General features: G+C 47.4%; 2 protein-coding genes across 6 annotated transcripts in view; one reads left to right on the top strand and one right to left on the bottom strand.

The window, feature by feature from the left end:
- Positions 1–3,428, top strand: part of NME9 (NME/NM23 family member 9) — a 24,670-nt gene extending 21,242 nt beyond the window's left edge. Inside the window, exons 11-12 of the mRNA XM_007464356.1 lie at positions 1,190–1,326; positions 3,215–3,428. Coding sequence (XP_007464418.1) covers positions 1,190–1,326; positions 3,215–3,309 — 232 coding nt within the window. The 3' untranslated portion in view covers positions 3,310–3,428. The remainder of the gene's footprint in view (positions 1–1,189; positions 1,327–3,214) is intronic.
- A 2,552-nt stretch (positions 3,429–5,980) lies between these two features.
- The window catches only part of ARMC8 (armadillo repeat containing 8), a 107,507-nt gene continuing 91,902 nt past the window's right edge, over positions 5,981–21,585 (bottom strand). For 4 of the 5 annotated variants that reach the window (XM_007464352.1, XM_007464354.1, XM_007464353.1 and 1 more), the window contains 4 exons: positions 18,928–19,023; positions 14,190–14,262; positions 12,691–12,784; positions 5,981–8,529 (listed from right to left, as the gene is read on the bottom strand). In XM_007464352.1, the coding sequence (XP_007464414.1) occupies positions 8,496–8,529; positions 12,691–12,784; positions 14,190–14,262; positions 18,928–19,023 (297 nt within the window). In that variant the 3' untranslated portion in view covers positions 5,981–8,495. The remainder of the gene's footprint in view (positions 8,530–12,690; positions 12,785–14,189; positions 14,263–18,927; positions 19,024–21,585) is intronic. The other variant, XM_007464351.1, reaches the window with a different exon arrangement.

Below are 21,585 nucleotides of genomic sequence, written 5' to 3'. Positions count from 1 at the left end.
TTCCCCTCTTCTGAAGGCTGCAGCTGGATCCTCACTGTTCTTCTGTCTGCAGCCAAAGGGTCCTGTCGTGTGGTCCCAGAGCCACCTGCAACTCTCACCCAGGAAATACAGATTCCAGGGCCCCACCCAGGTCTACCAAGTCAGAGACTCTGGGTGAGGCCTAGGAATGTGAAGTGTAGACTCACCTCCTCAACCCCCATCCCCTACTCCCTACCCAAGGTGTCCTGAGGCCCCCTAGAGTCTGAGCACTCTGTTCTGTGCACAGCACTAGGCTGCCTTGGTCTGCTCCCTGGCCCTGTGTGAATATTTAGCCTGGCACCACCAATGCCAAATCCACTGTGTCTTGCCTTTGAAGCTGAGAGAGGCCTCACCAACAGGAAAGAAATTAGCAAGAGACTAAGTAACTGCAGTTTTTACTGTGACATAACAGTTGTAGGGGGCCGGGAACATCCATATATGAGGCAGCCTGGGCTGATGAAAGACAGCCCAGGGTTCAGATCTTAAGTTTTCTGAGCCTCAGTTCTCTCATCTATAAAAGGGGGATACGAGCACCTGTCGGGGGAGGCTGTACAGTGTTGTGGTTCAGAGCACCGACCTTAGAATCTCTCTTCTTCCTCTTACTAACTGTGTGACCCTGGGTCATCCATGCTTTAATCCCTCTGCCTTAATTTCCTCATCTGGGAAATGGGAACTATAATAGGATAGGACCTGCCTCAGATGAAGAGAGAGAGAAAGAGAAAGAGAGAGAGAGAAGTTAGAACATTGTTTGACATACGGGAAGTCCTAGCAGTATTAGTATTATCTTAGGGGACCTTGGGGGATTAACTATGCCAACCTGTACCAAGCCCTCGGCAGGGTGCTAGCCTAGCCCCCGTAGTAACAGCAGTAAAATAGCAGCTCCTGGGCTCACACCATAACTCATGCATATTTAAACTGGGGATCATGACAGAGTCTCCCTCACAGGGTTGCCGCACAAATGAAACGAGATCAGGTATGTTAAGCACTGGCAACGTGCCCAGAACACCGCGGCTACTATCATCCTTGCTGCTGTTCCTGGCGTTTCCAGCAGAGAAAACCATGTCACAGAAATGCCAGCTGCTGATTGGTAGCTGGTGGCCATGTTGCCAGAGAGCAAAACATTTCTTTTCAAATGAGACAATCGTTTCTTGTACGTTTTGCATGCTCCCAGTCTCCGGGCTCAGTATGGCACAGAAATGCCCTTTAATGCGGTCCGTGGAAGCCGGGACTCGGAAGATGCCCGCCGGGAACTGGCACTGCTCTTTTCCAGTTTTAAGTTTTCAGACCAGGTTCCGGAAGCCCCTCTGGGTAAGTCATCCAGGCGGATCTGGTCTGTATTAAATCTGCAGCGGGGATGGGGGGCGGGTACTGACAGTAACTATGTGGTAACCAAGTCCTCCGTCTAATAAGGGCCTGCTGGGGAAACAGGGCCCATTACGTAACTTTAGCGGCAGTCCTGCTCTATTGTGTTTTCAGAGTAACAGTTTTGCTTTTTCATTACATTTTTGGCTGCATTTTTACTTCGAAGTCAAACTCTCGTTACAAAGTTACTTTGCATTCTCCTGTGGAAACCACCCGGAAAATGTAACTTTCTGGAAGCCCACTTCCATGGCAGAGGCCAGATGTCATTCCCTCACTTCCTCTGTGCTCCACGTGCCCCATCAAGCCCTTGGTGGGGTCGCCGAGAAGCAGAGGGTTTCACAGAAGGGCCCTCTGCCCATCGCTGCGATGGCTCTCATATCCCTCAGACCCCACGTTTTGGGAAAAGCATGCTGGGTCAGCCTCACCTCCACATCTGGGTGAGAAACCCACGGGGCTCAGAGTGCACGTGACTCACCCCACTCCACGAGTGGAAGAACCAGACCCGGCCCGTGCTGCTCCTGTCACTGTGTTGCACGTCTCTGGGTTGAGCCTGAAGTGAGGTGGAAGGGGCCAGCGGGTGAACATCCTGGGAAAAGCAAAGGATGTGACAGGGGGCATTCTTGGGAGAAGGCTGCCTGCAGATCTGAAACGGTAATAACCTCCATGTCCCGAAATGTTTGGGTTTTAACCTGTCGGTTTACCTAAATGTTTGAAATGTTCATCATGGTCTCTTCAAGATTTGAATCCAATCAAGCAAGAATAGGTGGTTTAGAGGTCGAGGAAAGGAAGGGCGGGAGCTGACCCCTGCTGGCCCTCGTTTAATCCTGGTGCTGCCTGCTGCCAACTGAGGGACAAGCTGGGAGTGTGATGGAGTTTAGGGAGCTGAGAAATCCTGGGAAGTGTGGCTTTATGGGGACCAGAGACCCAAGTGTGAACATCCAAGTGCGTGTGGTGGTTCTCCAAAGCCATCCTCTGTGGGAAGAACTCTCACTCTGGTGTGTTGCTGCGAGGACCAGCCTTCCTCTGGGGGCCTGCTCTCAGGGAGAGCCCACGACGTGTTTCCTTATGCGTCCAGGGTCATGTGACATCTTCATCCTTTTCGGGGGGTGACTGGACACAAGTAGGTATGACTCTGGGAAAGAAGGAGAGCGAACTGGCTGGGCACCACTCATCGGGGCCATCGGGGAGAGTGTTGGGGAGACGGTGAGCCTGACCTTTGGGCCTCAGGTGATAATGAACAAAGGGAACAATTCCAGAAGGGTCAGAGCCTAGACCACACCTGGGAGTAGGTGCACAGCCTCGTTGGGGTGTGGTGTTCTGCCCCTTTGTCTGACACGTATGTTGTGCCTTCTCAGTTGTCGGGGGCAGAGTGTGCTTTCCACGTACCCAGCACTTCTGGGCCCTGGAGACAGGATCCCGGGTTTGAATCCTGGCTCCACTATCTATTAGCTGAATAGCCTCGGCAAAGTTACTTCCCTTTTTGGACCTCAGTTTCCTCGTTTGTGAAATGGAGATAATGAGAGGCCCATTATAGCCCCATAATAACCACTTTCCTCAGAGGGCTCTTGTGAAGATGAAAGGAGACAAAGCACGGTGAAGCTCTTAGCCTGGGGCCTGACACACATCAAGTGCTCAACCAATGTCACTTCCTCTCCTAATTTTTTCCGAGTCCCTAACACACATATTAGGACCTCTCTCTGCTGCTCCGTCCACCCTGACCCCTAACTTCACCGTCTGTGATGTACTTAGATTCCCCCTTTCCGCTGTTCCTTTGTGGACAGTTTGGGGACAGGGCTGCTGTAAGAAGTCCTACAGCACGCCTGTCGTCCCACAGGCCTCGAGGCCGAAGGAGAGGGCCCCGGTGAGGCGCTGTGCTCCCCCGAGGACGTGGACAAGGCGGCCTGCGACCAGGCTGAGGCCGTGAGATGAAGCGCCAGTGCACTCATACCTGCTGCATGTAAGGAAACCTCCAGAACCGAAACGTCCTCTTTTGAGCACCAATACTTTTTGGTTTAGTTAGCGTTCATGAATAAAAATAACAGTATCCACTTTCCTGCCTTATGAAACAGTACGAATATGGAACATGTACATTTTTTTGGCCATCTCTGGGATTTTAGAAAATAAATGGACATCCGTCATTGATCTCTGCCGCGATACAGTGTCATCTCAGGGGATACCGAGTTACAGAGGACAGTGTTTCCCAGTAATAAATCTACGTTATGGATGAAACAATTTTAGAGCTTAACTTGGTAACAACGGACTTGAAAATAGTGCAACAAGATTGAATGTGACACTTCAGGGCTTACTGACATGAGGGCAGGTATAAATCAGCTTTAAATGTTCATGCTGCCCACCCAGGCCACAAGGGTAGTCCTGGAATATGCCAGATTCATCTCCACGAATCAGGGCATGTTCAGAAAGCGATGCTTGGGGGTTACACTTGGTACCAGGGTTCATCTAATTTTCTTGATGCCCCCTTCCCCCATTTCTTTGGTTTCTGATTTTGGCTAAAGCCTAATTTTAAAACCTGAGCACTCCTAGTGGCGGCGCCCCCTTTCACTATTGCCTGGTTTAGCTGTCCCTCCATGGGACACAGGAGGTTTTCAGTAACTAGCTTTACGCCTGTGAATAGTACCATGCCAGCTACGCTCTTACCGGTTTGCTCTTTGGTTTATTTGTAAATTCACTGAGCCCAGGCATACTCTTTCCTCTCTGAGGCAAATGGCAGAGATTTCCTTCTCATCTGCTGGTTTTCTCCAGGGGGCTTCGTGCTTATGACTTGAAGATTAAATGGGTAGTTAGCTCCCAGAAGACTGTCCTTTACGGATGCACTACTCTTTCTCCCAGCCTGTAGCATGAGGCCCTCCGTGCTGGCACCGGGGACAGGATGAGTCAGGCTGCAGAAGGCGGGGACACCGGGTGGCCTGTGACAGCGGGTGGGTGGCTGCACTTCCCATGACCTTGTGTCACCTCTAGATGGAAACATGCCTGCCCATTGTGCTCAGCGCATCAGCACAGGCCTCTGTGAGAAACACCCAGTGGAGCCCTCCCTGACAGAATCCGTCAGGAGAGTTGAATCTACTGTTCCAGGTCCCCAGGCACATAGTCCACCATGGGGCTGTGCTCTTCCCTTTGTGAGTGGCCTCGAGACGGGGACTCGGTTGGCCTGTGTTCACCTCAGAGCTGGCAATAGAGCCCGACGCCTGGTCTTCCACACCACAGGTGGTGTGGCTCTGAATGAGCTGCTTGGGGTACACCCAGCTGACAGCTATCTAGTCTCCCCAGAAGCTGGGAGGCCAAACTCCCATCACTGGAGAGATGAGAGGTGATAAATGGAGTGACCAAGGCCTCTGAAAGCAGGGGACAGAGAAGAGCAGGTGGGGGAACTGGCCCGTGTGTGCTGGTGTCTGTGATGACCTTTCAGCCTCCCCAGGAAGCGGCTGGGAGTGGCAGGGCTGGCACAGGGAAAGCAGGAGGGACGCTAGGTGATAGGGCTGGGGTGGGAGGTGTGATGACACGCTCCTTCCTTGTATTGCACGGTAGGGCACTTCTTTTCTCAGAGTCCAGAAGGTTCCTGGCGGAAGGAGTGGGGCTAGGGCAGAGGGGGAGGAAGAGAAGTGCTGTGTGGCCCAGAATGAACTGCTGGGGGTACACCCAGCTGGCAGCCATCTGGAGGAAGGCTGAAATGTCTGCTCACTGTCTGAGGATGGAACTCCTTGGCAGAGACCCTGGGCCTGCAGGATGGGTGCCATTTTAGGCGTTAAGGCTTCTCCTGGGTGTGATCGCCTGACAGGGTGGAGGGCAGGCCTAGCCCCACGAAGTGAAGGACACGGCTTGACTAGCTCAGGCCCTCCACTCAGCCAGGGCTGCAGGGAGAGAGGGAGGAAGGTGGCTCAGTGGGTCCCAATGTGGCCTTGGCGGGGGCTCCCTCCGCTTTCCCTGAGGCCAGGTCATGGAACAAAACTTCCCTTGTGCTGGGAACTGACACATACCTCCCTGTCCAGCAACCAGGGAAGGTCAGTGCAAAGGAGTAGGACTGGGAAAGCACCAGCCCCTATCCCAGGTGGCAAGGTGTCCGGAACCTCCCCGTCGGCTCTCCAGCAGGATCTGGGGTCAGTCCCCCCTTCCCAGGCCTCGCTTCCAAGTTTCCCTCGTGGCGGAGGAATCGCCTCACCATCTTCCCCCAACGCTCTAGGCCAGGCGCCCTTGGTTCTCTCTCCGGTTCTAGTGAGGCCAAGAGACAGGAGGTGCAGACGGGGAAGAGAAGGCGGCGCCCAGTAAATGGAGGGCGCCTGTGCAGACGGTCATTTGACAGGCTCTGGGCCTGAGTCCAGTGGGTGGTGGCAGGGGAGGAGTGGCAGAGGATGGAGTGGGGAGTCCTGGTGGCTGGAAGTGGCCGCCTGTAAAGACCAGGAAGAGGGGGCCGCAGACTGCTGCAGAGGCCCCTGGAAGCTGCAGTTACCCTAGGGCGCTGGCCCCGCCTCTGAAATGCAAAGTCACTTCCCAGCCTCTCATTCACCAAGAATCTCAGGTTCCGAAAGCCAGTACACGTCATCTTCTAATGTTTCCTAATGTTCTAGGTATTTGGAAAACAGACTCCTTTTTAGAAGTTGCCATGCTTTTTTCTTGGCTTTTATTAGCATGTGTTAAAATCATATTATCCAAACACTACCAGAAGAACATGTATTGTTCTGCATAAAGTGCTTAAGGAAAAAAATGCAACTTATTAAATTGGACATTCTTTTCTAGTTCATAAATTTTGGGTTACAATCAGGGCACAAAAGGAGAAACAGAATGCAGTATTAGAGAGAGCGAGAAGCTTAGTTAAGAACTTGGGTGGAAACACAAGACCACGTCCCATTCCTCCCACTTCCTTGCTGACTGAACACTGCACCTGCATAAAGCAGCAAACAGCTTTGTTTTAATAAATACATTTTCCTTCATTCAACTCAGAAAAGTTAATCATAGTAAAGCACTTTTTCTTTGACCATCTGTTTATAGCCACAGGCAAGATTTATCCACAGAGTTTAAGTGTGAAAGTGTCATTTCATTGGGCTTTCCACTTTCCAATGCTATCTGGGTTCAAGATTGTCTCAGCAATTCATTATTGGTTTATTTATATTTACCTGGTACTTTAAATACCAACTCTATAGTGTTTAGTGTTACAAATGCCAACCAAGGATATTTTCCCAGTACTAGAAATGTCAACGAGTGGGCCTAAGTAAGGCTTTTCCCCCAATACACTCCATTTTCTTTAAACTGGCTTCTGCACATTAGCACTCTGATGGTTGCACAAAACCCAAGTTCCTGTTGTGACAGATTTTTAAATCGGTAATGTTCTGAAAAAATAACAACTTGGAAATCTCTGTGTTTGAATCTTGGGTGGTCGTGTTGAGAACAGAAAAAAACGGCATTAAATACACTTCAAAAACATTCATTTGCAATCAAACATATTTAACTCTTCCAGGGAAGGAGCAGGTTGGTGATGGGGTGCCCCGTCAGGAGCGGCTGGTGGGCTGGGGAACCCATCGGGTGCACGCACTCAGGGCAAGCTTCTGGGCCGCAGACCTCGCTTCCTGGCCGCGATTCCTTTGAACTTCGCAGAGCAAAGGGAAAAGCGAGGCTGGTTGTACCTTCAAACAGTCAAGAGCAACCTCCTTGAGTTCACCTTGAAGCGGACCCAGAAGTTGGAGCATGTGCCAAGCTGAGGGCTGCCGAAGGGCTAAGCAGTAGTGGCTGGAAAAGGCGGTCATCTGTGGTCCTCCTGGGGAGACCCCCTTCCCTTCTCTCAAACGTCAGTGCTTTGGGCTTCATGCAGGAAAAAATCTTAGCCGCGTCGCTTACTAAAATTTCCATCTCATTTTACAAAAGCACACTGAATAGCAGTCCTGAGTGACAAGTATATAGAATTTGCTGAGTGTAGCCAAGAGAAAAACAGCTTTCTAAACTATCCTGTTCTTTGCTTCTTCCTACAGATGCGTCTGTAGGACGTTCTTTAGTTTCACAGTGATATATGCTGTTTCAGGAAGCACAAGGTGATCGGACTTTGTTTCCACGAAGTGATGACCTACTTTAGTTGGAGCTTAGGGTTCCATGACTGGTTCTAAATCCTGCCATATATTGCTATACCAGTGACAGGATTTAGGGCAGTTGGGAGGCTCTCGGTGCCCAGTTCCTGCCAAGCATAGCCCACCAGTCATGGCTGGGCTTTCACTATCAGTAGTTATACTTCCCTTTGATGTTTCAAAAAACCTATGGTGTATTTGTCGCCTCACTCCACTCCACCCTGTCCATCTGACTTGGAAGCCTGAGAGCTTTACTGAATTAGGCTGAAAAGAGGCTCTGTACCTGCTGATACTGACGGCAGTATAAGATGCTAGCTTACTATTTTGCACAGCACCATATATCGTGCCTGTTATTCAGGCCAACTATAGCCAACCTTTTCGTTTTGTTTTTTTCTTTTTTTGTTTTTTATAAAGAAAATCTATGTAAGTTGAGGTTCAGAAATGCATATATTTTTTACTTACAAATATTCATCTGACCAAAATCCAACATAACCTTTATGGAACACTTAACAATCGTTTTGTTTTTAAAATAACATTTCATTCAAACTGTATATAATTCAGTAAAGATTTTTATACAGCAAGCAATGCTTAAACCCTGGAAAATCTGTAGAAAAGAGATTTTCACACAAAATAAGAAAAGAAAACTTTGAGGTATCCCTCACACACACACGTCCATTCATCCTGACCCACGTGCACGCACGCGCACACACACGCACACACACACGCACACACAGCCATTCTCACTCACAAAGTGGCTGCAGCATAGGCAAAAAATTGTAGGTCCAAAGGAAAATAATTGATTGTTCTAATAAAGAGTCCAGGTAGCTCAGAAAGAAACAAAACAAAACACAATAGTCCTCTGAGGAAATTACTACCTCAAAAAAATGTTCTCAAGGTGAATTTGAGATCTAAGCCTACCAAATTGCTTTTGCAAAACAGCTCCCTGCAGTCCAAGGTGACTTGTGCAAATAGAAGGAATCAAATGAGGCTAGTTCCTGTACTTCCTTTAACAAGGATGTGGGATGCTCGCAGGCGCCCAGGGCGTTCCCATCACGCCAGGTACTGCTGCAGTGCCATCTTTGCCCTGCAATCACAAAGCTCCTGTTAGCCGTCATCTCAGAAGTGTAATTAAGGTAAAAAGCCCACGGTTCAAAGATGGTAGCTGGGAAAGTCTAAAAAGGTAGGTCCCCCAAGGGAATCGGGTACCTACTTACGGTAGGTAAGTGGGACACCTACTGTAGAGGGCAGAGATCTGTGGTCAGCACACACGTCAAACCCTTGCTGGCTACATCCTCTTCCTGTGGTCCTGCTCTTGTCCTTATAGCTGCTGCAACCCAGTGACATTCTATAATTTTCCTTTGTCACTGGCATATAGTTGTGATGGATCTGGGATTCTTGACTTTCTCCTATTGCCATGCAGGTTTTATCTAGTGCTGCAGGACACTGGGGAGGACACTTAGGGTTCTGGGAAGCTAAGAGGAACACTGACCCGGGAAGAGGTGGGTAGGGGCTGATTAGAAGGTGCGTGGGAGGGGCAAAGAGCTCCTGGGATGAGGCTGTCTGGTGGTTCAAATGCCTCAGAACTGAGGAAGGGAGGTTACAATTTTATCCCATTCTTCTCATTATGCCTGATAACAATGACTGATGTGGGATGTACAGTGATTAGGGAAAAAGTTAGCTAGCTGGAGAGGAAAAGGTGCAATGTGGGCAATGCCTTAACCTATCCTGATCCTTATTAAAGTGCCTTCCTTTGAGCTGGGACTCAGAAAGCCTCCTTTACTCTCCCATCATGATTTGGTAAAGGCTGCAATTGTGGAAGTTAGGAAGTCAGGTCTTGGCAATGATCTCCCCTTCTAAGTTATGGAAAGAAAAGGTTAAATTTTTCTGTTACTATTAGCTGATGAAAGTATACCAAAGCAGATTGGGCAGCGATAAGCTGGACTCAAGCGCAGTTTCTTTGCTGCAGCAACGGATACAATCCACAGTTTTAAAAGAGGTGTGCTAAGGGATATTCTTGCAATTATTTAAGACTCTGTAAAGATGATAGTTGCAAATAGTCCAGTTCATCAGAACAGAGAGCTCCATAGAGACCACTCCAAGTTATGAGCAAGTTGGGTTCTACAAGGTCGTTGTGTTAGGAAATAAGTTTATGAATAATGCCACAGGCTACCTCTTATTGACCATAAGTTCACAAACCTGAGGCCCTCTGAGGCTGGGATGGAGAGGCCTAGTTAGCAATAGCTCCTCATCTGTAAGTGTCTGAAAGTCAAAGGATCACAAAGCCTTAAAGACAAAGAACCTGAAAGATGTTGTCTTTAGGTAACAGACTTTACTGTGATGGGAAAGCCCACATGAGGGTCTTGATTGAAATTCTGTATTACTCTTTAAAATCGTCAATTCAGACTCCTTCTGGATCTTTCTAAGGGTTTGGCTCTGTCTGATTATATCGGACCTCAGAGACTGTGCCCTCATTATCTTTCTGCTATCTATTAATATCTAAGGAGTCTTTCAGATGGATGGTTATGTAGGCAAGGTCACCTTTCCTTAAATGGACTGAGGTAGAGTAGCTCAGACCTTGATCCTTTTAATGGGGTTTAAGAACTGCTGACAACGTATGTGCCATAGAAATTGGGGAAACAGTACCAGATTGGTCTAAGCAATGCAGGCCAGGGCTTAAAACTATCCCACTTCATGCTGGTGAGGCCTCTTTCCAGGTCATCCCAGAGATGATTTTAAGCAGAACTATTTTAATTTCTGAACAAACACAAGAAAAGAAACCCAGGGAATAGTCTGGCTCTCGGCCAGAAGAGACGGGCTGACAGAGCCTGTCATTTAAGCCAGCAGCTGTTACTACTGCTGTGGAAGTAGACATGAAGGTTCCCGTCCTCAAGGTACAGCTCAAATCCCACCTTCAGCATGTGGCCGGCCTTGACTTGCCTTTGATGGAACACTCATCTGAGCAGCAGGGTGGGGGCTGCAGTTATTCGGGGATTTGTCCTTAACCCACTGGATGGCAAGCTTCAGGGAGGAAGGGGCCCAGCTCTTTGTGCTCCATCTGGCCCAGCCATTCACTTGAGGAACAATTAAACAAGTGCCTCTTCCCTTCTGTGGAGCAGATAAGCAAGCTGATAGCCATAACACCATGTGTTGTGTCCTATGGGAGCAGAGAGGGGTCCCTAGCAAGGCCTGGGGGCCAGGGTACAGAAGGATCCAGCAAGATTTTTCCACGGAGGTGACAACCTGATTTGAGTTTTGAAGGATGGATGGCCATTGTCCAGGCGTTCTCCGCCCTTGCTTTCAGGACACCTATGCGCCCGGGGCTCTGCCTGCCTCACCGGTTGTTCTTCCTGCTCCTTTGCTGGACCTTCATCTTCCCCTAAACGTGGCGGTGGGTGTCCCAGAGTATGGTCCTTAGCCCTCCTGTCTTCTCTCCTCTCGTTTATTCTCCCTAAGTGACTTCAGCCAGCTCCAGGGCTTTATATACCATCCCAATTCATGTCTTCAGCCCCACTCTCCCGAGTCCCTTGGATACCTAATAGCCTCCAAAAGTCAGCACACCAAACAAGAACCCTTGATTCTCCCCACCCCCACCCACTTCTCTTCTATTCTTCACCATCTTGGCAAATGACCATCTTGGTAAATCCTCTATTCAGTTGCTCAGGCTAAAACTCTAGGCATTTTCCTTTCCTCTCTTTCTTTAACATCCTACAGCAAATCCATGAGCAAACCTGTTGGCTCTACCTTTAGATTAAATCCTGAATCCAACCACTTCTCAATACTCCCAGCACTACCACCCTCATCTCTTATCTAGCACGACTGTAACAGCCTTTAGCTGGTCTCCCTGCTTCCATTCCTGCCCTACTACAGACCGCTCTCTACACGGCCACCAGAGCCATCTTTTAAAAATTTGAATCAGATACTGTCTCTTCTGCTCAAAACTCTCTAATGACTGACTTCCTATTAAAATCTGGATAAAATCCAAAGTCCCTGCCACAGTCTACAAGGCTCTTCAGTTGCTCCCACTGCCTCCCTGGGTCCAATTCTTACCACTCTTCCCCTCGCTCATTTTTCCCCAGCCCCACTGGTCTTCCTGCTGTTTCTTGAACATTCAAGCTCATTCCTGCCTCAGGGCCTTGAACCCACTGTCCCCTGTCTGGAATACTATTCTAAGCATCTGCCTGGAAGACTCTCTCATTTCACCCAGGTCTTTGATCAAATGTCACATCCTCGGAAAGGCTGGGACTGATCTATACCACAAGAAGCTTTCTTACTCTCCATTCCCTCACCCTTGCTTATACCTTCATAGTACCTCTCATTATCTGCTATCATATTACATATTCATCTGCTTATTATCTGTCTTCTGTACTAGAATGCAAGTTACATGAGGGCAAGGATGTCATCAATTTTATTCACCCTTATATCGCTGATGCCTGAAACGGTGCCTGGTAAGGTTGGTATTAAAATATATATATATTTGTTGAATGAATGGGGATTCAGAGGCGAGGGGACTGGGATGGCAAATCGGATGGAACAGAAGGTGTAAATGCCTGAAGGTGTGATACTGTAAGAGGGCGGGTGTGGCTGGAGCACAGGGTGGGCACGGCAGAGGGGGCAGCACAGGGAAGGCAGAGCCAGACCATGGAGCACTCTGAGCCCTGCTCACGAGTGCGGAGAATGAAAGTGAGCTGGAAAACGAAGGCTGTGTTATAAGAAGGGTCCACAGCCAGGAAAAACAATCTCGGCTATCCTGAGCTTAGAGGGGTCTCTGACTATGACTCTCACCTCCCCCAGAAAAGGTGAGCTCTCTGAGGACAGGGACTCCTTAGTGGTCACTGCCGCATCCCCAGCAGCCAGGCCAGGCTGGCAAAAGGCAGGCGCTCAGTGAGGTTTTGAGCTAATGAATGTTTTTATAATTGGCCTTCATTTCTGCTCTCCAAAAGGCCACATGCATTTCTATTCTAATGATCGAGGGACTGAAAGGGAATGACCTCTGGATCCTCTCCAGAGTCCCACTAAGGTGGCCTGGGCTCATGTCAATTCAGAGTAAGATGAGAGTCTTTAATAATCTGCTAATTATTAGTTTATCCCTTACTCAAATGTCACACAGTTGACTCACAGATTAAAAAGGGAATCCAAGAATCTAAAAGATTTTGAGTTTGGCTATGTGACTTACTAAGCAATTCAAACCCTGTCATAAAAGAATGCAACATACCCCAAAGCAAGGCCCTTTTACTTTGATACTCACTTGTCACAAAGATTTGAATCTGGTGACTGACTCAGTTTGTGCAGAATATCTACGATGCCCATGTCTCGTAATTTATCCTGGCGTTCTTGTGAGCCTGAGAGATGAAAGCTAGCAGGTTACTGGGAACATGGCCCAGGCAATTGCTCTCTCCTTAATGTACAGCCAACAATCTGGAGCCTTACCAGGGTCCTTTGCCCTCTCCCCTTCCGCCCCCTCGCCCTCCACTCTCCCCAGTGCAGCCAGATCCCCTCATGCTTGGATTCTCCAACAGTGCTCTAACTGGTCTCTCTGCCTCTTGACCCTCCTTCCTGCAGTCCATCCGGGGTTCTGCTGCTGGATTAATTTCTCCATGGACCACAGGGTCAAGGTCAGCTTCTTCAGCCTGGCACAAGGCCCTGCCACCAGGCCCCATCTTCATCACTTCTTTCTGGACATACTTAGCCAGGCTCTTCCTACCCCAAACCAGTCCTGTTTTCCCCTTCCATTCTCTTCCACCCTCCTCGGACCTCCCAGCACTTCCTGCTGCCTCTTAGCATGTGGCAGTCCCAACTCCGCACTGCTGTGTTCTATCTTCCAACTAGACTAGGGCCTCCTTGAGGGCAGCTTGTTTCCCTGGTACCCGGCTGTTACTTGGTCTCTCGGCCTGCACGATGAATGCAGTTTTTCCTCCTTCCACTTTGTTCTGGACACAGTGCTAAGGAGGATAATTATCCTGGATTCTTTCCTCCACCCCTGAAGAGCCCACAGTGACTCACTCATGCATTGACCTCCTTGAGACCCAGTGAACCAGAATCCCTAGGGGTAGAGCCCAGACATCTGCGTTTTACAAAGTTCCTCAGGTGATTCTCATGCAGCCAACCCAGCACTGAGACCCACTGCCCTCCTGCATGTGTTCACTACCTTAGCTGTACACTGGAGTCACCTGGGGAATTAAAAAAATCACTTATGTCTGGAGACCACTCCAGACATTCTGATTTAACTGGCTGGTGCAAAAATCGCTGGGTGATTCTAATGCACAGTCAAGGTGGAGAGCTACAGGGGCCTCCTTGCAGACTGGCTGCCCCACCAGGCACAGTGTGTCTCTCCCTTCTCACCAATGCACCCTCTTCTCCATTAAGCTTATCTGCCTGTCATCCTTCTATGGGGGCCCCTGCTCATAGTGAAAGGCCGACCCTCCCGCCCACCCTCCCCCCTCATCTTCTTCAAGCGCATCTCACCATCCTCCTCCTCCTCAGCCCTCTCAAGGACGAGGACTGTCACTCACTTCCCTACGGTCTCCACCCTCACGTTCAGTAATCTGGAACAGTGCTGACTCCACGGTGGGGCTCAGTGTTAACTAGACCCATGGATTCTCATTCATACCAAGGTGACACGGTTGGAGGCTTGGGGGCCAGTGAGTGGTGCCTCTACCCCAGGATTTCAGGGGCACCTGATGCCTTTCCTGTGCAAGACCTTCCTTCCCATAATTTTCTTCAGAACAAATCTCACCAATCTCTTACCTTCCTCTTCATTCCATATGAGGTTTGATATACAAAACATAGCAGCAAGCTGCAATTTGACATGTGAATGACCCTATTTGATGCAGAAAAGGAAACAAAAATAGAGGTAATCTCATTTGAGGTAATTTTTGGTAATGTACCACAGGCAATTCCAATAGCCTAAAAGTTGGAAGTAGGGACCTCAAACCCAAATGTCTTGAGGGGCCACAAAATTAGTACTAATGGGTGAACAGGTTGGGCTAAAGACAAGAGAATGGTAGGAAATCCGGCACACTGGGGAGTGAAGCCTTGCCAAAAGACATTCACACTCAAATTTTAGAAACCCTCTGGCTGGCCAAACAAAACACCTCTAGGGCCACAGGTGCAATCTGCAATTTATCACTCAACGCATACACACAGGAAACTGGCATATGACAAGTCTATGCTTTTGACTATGCTTTCTCTACAGTAGGAAACATTCAGAGCCAATAAACTGAATGGATGTGCACTTAGTATTCATCTCTTTGGCTACTGATTATCTGATTCAAAGTACTCTTATTTCTATAGGCACATCACAAAAAACTTGACTAAGTCTCTACTATTCTTAAGGAGCCTCCTATTCTCCTGAAACACACTTCTTGTTTATTTCTCTTTATGTACTGAAAGTACAACCATTTTTGCTTAAGTTATTATTTGTCCATATACAATGCTTTCTCCTAAATGAAAGAGGACCCAGTGGTAAAACAATCTTTCCAGATGAATTTTTTTTAACGGAAGTATAGCTGATTTACAATGCGGTGCCAATCTCTGCTGTACAGCAAAGTGACTCAGTTATACATGTATATATATTCTTTTTTTTATATTCTTTTCCACTATGGTTTGTCGCAGGAGACCGGATATCGTTCCTTGTGCTATACAGTAGGACCTTGTTGTTTATCCATTCTAAATGTAATAGTTTGCATCTACCAATCCCAAACTCCCAGTCCATCCCTCCCCCTCCCCCCTCCCCCTTGGCAACCACAAGTCTGATCTCTGTGTTACAGATGATTTTTTAATTGGTCAATTAAAAAAAGAAAGTCCCCACTACACTTAAATAACTTATGCATATCTGTGAAATGCCATGACACGATATATGCTCAACAGTTTCTTGAAGGCTGAGACAGACTCGTCTTGCCATGTAGAACTGTATCTGAACTAAGCAGAGACAAAGAAAAGCACATGCCTTCCTTCATCAGAATTCTATGGTTGGTGATTCTTTTTCCCTCCTACCTGCCAAGACTTTTAGAGAGCTGTCCAGTTGGGGCTCCACTAAGACAAAACAGAATAAAATGTGTCATCTGCTCCCAGCATCAGGCCAGCAATGAGTATTTGTTGAATAAATGAACTTATTTATAATACAACAGTAAGTATTTACTACATATAAGTTCATCCATCCTTCAATAAACATTTGTTGAGGAAACAAATTGCTGTGATAGGGAAAACTGGAGGGTGGAGGGGTGGGAACCTAATTTTAAGTGAAATGGACAGAAAAGATCTCTTTGACGGAGGCAGTATTTATACAGAGGAAGAATAAAAAATAGGAAGAACAGGAAGGTGCCAGGTGTACAAAGAGCAAGAGGTACCAAGAAGAGGGAAAAGTTTGCAAAAAGGTTTGAGGTAAGAAGAAACTGTAGAGCTTATGCATATTGAGAAGGAAAAGTAGAGTAACATTAGTTCAGAGATGTAGGCATGGCTAAATTGTAGGCCCAGCTAAACTGTAGGCCCTTGCGGGCCAGGGTAAGGACTGATTTCATTCTGAGTCGACAGGAAGCCCTGAAGGATTTAAGCAGTGGAGGGACAACACCTGATTTACATTTTTAGAAGGTCACCCAGGCTGAAGGGACTGGAGTGACAGTGCTGAGGTGTCTGGGAGGCTGTTATGGTCAATCAGGTATGAGAGGCTATGGCTTGAACTAGGGTGAGAGCAGCGGCGACAGAAAGAAGTCAACAGCATCCAGAGCGGCTAGGGGCCGGGCTAACAGGACCTACTGATAAATTGGATTACAAGATGAAGGAGCTGGAGAAATAAAGACTGACTCCTTGGTGTGAGTAATGGGTAGATGGCAGAGCCACTCTACTCAGATGGAAAAGGTCAGGAGGGGAGAAATTTAGGTTTAGGGGAGATACTTAAGAATCGATTTTTAAACACCAACCTCAAGAGGCTTCAGACAGCCACAGAGAGATGCTGAGTAAGCAGGAAGATATACAAGTCCAGAGTTCAGAAGAGAGGTCTAGGCTGGAGAATACCCTCCGTGTGACCCTCGGACCTTGCTCCCCTACCCCCTCCCGCCCACTAAGAAAAGAACCAGCATTTGTAAAGCCGTAGACACCATCAGGGAAGCTTGTTGTCATGGCTTTTGAAGGCCAGTAACCATTATTGTGGTTGTGTTTTGTATTGCTTGATACCATGACAGTGTAAATAAGATAATGCCTAATCTGTTTATCAAAATTGACTACTGAACTGGAGCCCAAAAACCAAACAAAGAATAGAGATGACAGTAGAAGCCATGGGAGTGGATGAGATTCCCTAAACCAGTGGTTCTCAGTTCTGGCTATACCTAAGAACCACCTGGGGAACTGTAAAAAAGAAAACACTGATGCCCAGGCTACACCCCAGAACTATTAAATCAGAACCTCAGGAGGAAAGGGGCAAGGCAACAGTCTTTAAAAGATTCCTCCACCATCTGCAACGAAGGGTATGGACCATCACACTCAAGAGTACGTGTGCGAGAGAAAAGATAAAGGTCCAGGGCTAAGCAGGGAGGCAAAATGGAATGGAAGCCAAGAGAAAAGAATGTTTCCAGGAGGAGGAAACAGCTGTGCTGAAATTCACTATAAGTGAGGAGAGTTGAGGAGAGAAAACCATCCTTTGGACTCGGCATAATAGGATGGTAACCTTAAGCAGAACAGTTTCAGTTGAGCAGTGGGGTTGGAGGCCAGGTGAAGTGGGCTAAAGAGTGAATTTAGTGGTGAGGAAGGAGATACCAGCACGTGCAGAAGACGCTCTTAAGTCTGACTCTGAACAGCAGCAGAGAGACAGGTGTACCTCAATGGGTATGGGAAGTCCAGAGACGCTTTCAGAAGATTACAGAGATGCTATGTGGATCTGGTGTTGGAAAGTTAAGGGAGTTCCCGGTTGAAGCAGTATGGTTTTCATTCAACAAATACTTACTAAGCATATACTAAAGGCCAGGCACTGTACAGGGCGATGGATATACAACTGTGCACAGAGCTGATACAGTCCTTACCCTCAGGGAGCTTACACCACTCCTCAGGGAGTTGGTAGGCACACAAACAAACAACTACATGTTGCGATAACTGAGCTAAGTGCTCTGAAGGGAGTACTTCACTCAATTATGCCGTAACAAAGAATAACCCACGCAGATGAGAGCCCACACGGAAGTGTTAGCAGAGCTAAGATCTGAGAGGCGAGAAGGCATCCCATGGGGAGAATAGTATTCCAGGCAGAGGAGCCAGCATGTGTGAAGGTCCTGAGGCAGAAAAGAACATGCACGGCCTCTTCCAGGAGCGGCAAGATGTCAGTGTAGTGAACAAAGGGAAGCAGGGAATGAGAGAAGTTGGGGGATACAGATGAGTCAGGTCATGTAGGACTCCACAGGCCATCAAAAGGGGAGATGGGGGCTTCCCTGGTGGCGCAGTGGTTGAGAGTCCGCCTGCCGATGCAGGGGACATGGGTTCGTGCCCCAGTCCGGGAAGATCCCACATGCCGCGGAGCGGCTGCGCCCGTGAGCCATGGCCGCTGAGCCTGTGCGTCCGGAGCCTGTGTGTCCGGAGCCTGTGCTCCACAATGGGAGAGGCCACAACAGTGAGAGGCCCGTGTACCACAAAACAAAACAAAACAAAACAAAACAAAAGGGCAGGAGATGGATTTTATTCAAGGTGTAATAGGGAACTGCTGAAGGATTTTGGCTTCTATTCTCTTAGAAAAACAAAAGGTGAGGTCACCACTAAGAGTGATGAGGGAGATAAGAGGTGAGGTTTAAAGAATGAGGAGAAAGTAAGAACCTATTCTTCTGGAGAATGGAGGCACCAGCTTGCTGGAGAATCACAGGAGGGTACCAGGCAGTGCTGAGTGCCCATGTGGGTTTTGTAAGTGTGAATTTAACATGAAACCAGTCAGCCCGGTTCTGTGCCTTTCTCTGCAGTTGTTAACTCTGACAAGGAGGCAAAGAGAAGACAGGTTCATCCATGATTAGGGTTTTGCTAGGAGATGCCGACAGAATGAAAAGAGGAGGGATGTTTGATTTCCAGATTTTGGCAATGGGCAGATTCTGGTGATGACAAGATCCCGGGTATGGCCATGGCAGTAGGTGGCTGAGGTGTTTGCAAGTAGGTAGCAGACTGTGATTGAAAGCAGATGATGAAAGAACAAGAGCCAGAGATACCAGAGGCTAGAGGGTTCATCCACATAGGACTGAAGCTTTGAGAGGGAAGCTTTGGGGGCACTGAGAGAAGGCCAAGAGCCCAAGTTGTCACTGTGTAAGAGGAAGGCAATCAGACGATAGGGTGGGGAATGGCACAAGCTTCAAGAGCCTGGTGTCGTTTTTTCCTTCAGGATGGAAGAGAGTTTCTGGAATCTGTTACGGAGGAGACTATTCTTTGTTTAATCTCTGCACAATTCGTTTTGAGCTAACGGTGCTACAGTGCTTGCCTTCTAATGTGCAGCTAGTGTAGAGCCATGAAGGGGACAAAGGCCTACCATGTAATACTTGATTTTCTGCAGGATGTCATCATTGGTCATAATAAGTTCTTTTGCCGTTGTCCCATCTGCTATGTTGGCTAGGATGCACAGTGTCTGGAAAAGAACAAAGGGCCAGCGATCAGGAAAGCTCTGAAGTCCCCAGACTCAAGCTCTCTCAAGAACTTAGGCAATTTCCCATCTGAAGTACATGGATTCTCACAGGTTCCACTCTGAATGCCCTGATTTCTTATCTCATAACGTCATTGCCAACAAAAGTAACCACACCTAAGGAAGTCTGCCTTAGCTAAAAGAGAACCCAAATGTTTCAGTGGCTTCTTTCTGGGCATAAACCATCACTGCTAGGCAACGGCAGCCATAGTTCATGCTATCACATAAATCAAAGGGAAAATTTAATTTATTAATATTTTCTTGAAAATTTCATTTTTAAGAGAAGCTCTTGCTACTAACTCACAAGGTTTCTTCAAAGAGGTAGTCTCTTTGGTAGAAACTTCAAAGGTGTTATAACTCCCCCCTACCTCCCCTTCCAAATACCACTTGCTTCCAAGCTCGTGACCTTCTGGATCCCCGTCCACTAGCCACATGCAATGAGGACCTCTTGACTTTTTTGAACCCTACTGGAGGAACAGAAAGGGAAGCAAAATGTGTGAAGGAGCTTAGCCCAGGCTGGCCTAATGTGGAGGCTAGAGGGAGCCTGTGCCAGCTGGCAGGACAGTCTCATTATGAGGACAATCACCACGCTGGTACTGGAGGAAAAGACTGTTCTTGTTGGCTGTTACATTCTCACAGCCAGACCAGCAAGAGGCAAGGATTAAGGTAAAAGTGAATGAATGGTGACAGGGACACTGAGCCAGTGACAGCCCTAGCAGTTCAAAAAACGTTGGCCGAGCACCTATAATGTGCATGCCCTCTGCCCACTCCACTGGGCAACGGGCTGAGACAGGAATAAGACATTCACCCTAACGCCAAAGCCAGCACACAATTACATTTCACTGTGGTGCAACTGAGGTAAAAACACAACTGAGGACAAAGGATTAATCTACAAAATTTATAAGCAGCTCAATAACAAAAAAACAAACAACCCAATCCAAAAATGGGCAAAAGACCTAAATAGACATTTCTCCAAAGAAGATATACAGACTGCCAACAAACACATGAAAGAATGCTCAACATCATTAATCATTAGAGAAATGCAAATCAAAACTACAATGAGATATCATCTCACACCAGTCAGAATGGCCATCATCAAAAAATCTAGAAACAATAAATGCTGGAGAGGGTGTGGAGAAAAGGGAACACTCTTACACTGCTGGTGGGAATGTGAATTGGTACAGCCACTATGGAGCACAGTATGGAGGTTCCTTAAAAAACTACAAATAGAACTACCATATGACCCAGCAATCCCACTACTGGGCATATACCCTGAGAAAACCATAATTCAAAAAGAGTCATGTACCAAAATGTTCATTGCAGCTCTATTTACAACAGCCCGGAGATGGAAACAACCTAAGTGTCCATCATTGGATGAATGGATAAAGAAGATGTGGCACATATATACAATGGAATATTACTCAGCCATAAAAAGAAACGAAATTGAGCTATTTGTAATGAGGTGGATAGACCTAGAGTCTGTCATCCAGAGTGAAGTAAGTCAGAAAGAGAAAGATAAATACCGTATGCTAACACATATATATGGAATTTAAGGGAAAAAATGTCATGAAGAACCTAGGGGTAAGACAGGAATAAAGACTCAGACCTACTAGAGAATGGACTTGAGGATATGGGGAGGGGGAAGGGGAAACTGTGACAAAGCGAGAGAAAGGCATGGACATATATACACTACCAAACGTAAGGTAGATAGCTAGTGGGAAGCAGCTGCATAGCACAGGGAGATCAGCTCGGTGCTTTGTGACCGCTTGGAGGGGGGGGATAGGGAGGGTGGGAGGGAGGGAGATGCAAGAGGGAAGAGATATGGGAACATATGTATATGTATAACTGATTCACTTTGTTATAAAGTAGAAACTAACACACCATTGTAAAGCAATTATACTCCAATAAAGATGTTAAAAAAAAAAAACAGAACTGAGAAAGTACTAAGTGCATTTGTGTGATAATGCAAGGGCCAGGGAAGGCTTCTTGGAGGAAGTGACACTGAGTCCAGGAGCAGAGTAAGGAATTACTCAAAGAAAGTGATGAGAGGTGGAGATGGTGCCTGGATTCAAATAATTTTCTCCAATTTTAACCTTTCTCTTTGCTAGACTTAAGCTAATTAAGCTTGCAGGTTATAGCTAACTGAGGAGAATGTTTTCTTACTATGGCCAACCCTCAGATATCTTAAAGGGTGTGTGATCTTATTTTTCCTAGATTACAGCACTGCAGTAACTAGATTGTTAAGGAGTGAGTCCTGAGGTTTGAACCAAAAAAGGTTGCCTCTAGGATACAGGAAACAGAAAATGCAATTTATGATCCAAGGCACTGGGGGACTATTCATTCCAGGGTACTTAAATCATGAAGAGGAGACCTTGATATGCCCCAGAAGTGGGAGAGAGATGATCTGAGGAAGACAGCAGATTTCACAGTGATCCGGTACATGGTGAGCCTGTCAGAAGTCTTGACATGCACAACACCCTTGAATTTTTCAGGACTGAGGGGAAAGCA

This window comes from Lipotes vexillifer, unplaced genomic scaffold (assembly GCF_000442215.2).
Source record: "Lipotes vexillifer unplaced genomic scaffold, Lipotes_vexillifer_v1.1 scaffold957, whole genome shotgun sequence".
NCBI lineage: Eukaryota > Metazoa > Chordata > Mammalia > Artiodactyla > Lipotidae > Lipotes > Lipotes vexillifer.
This window is presented reverse-complemented; position numbering and strand designations above follow the sequence as displayed.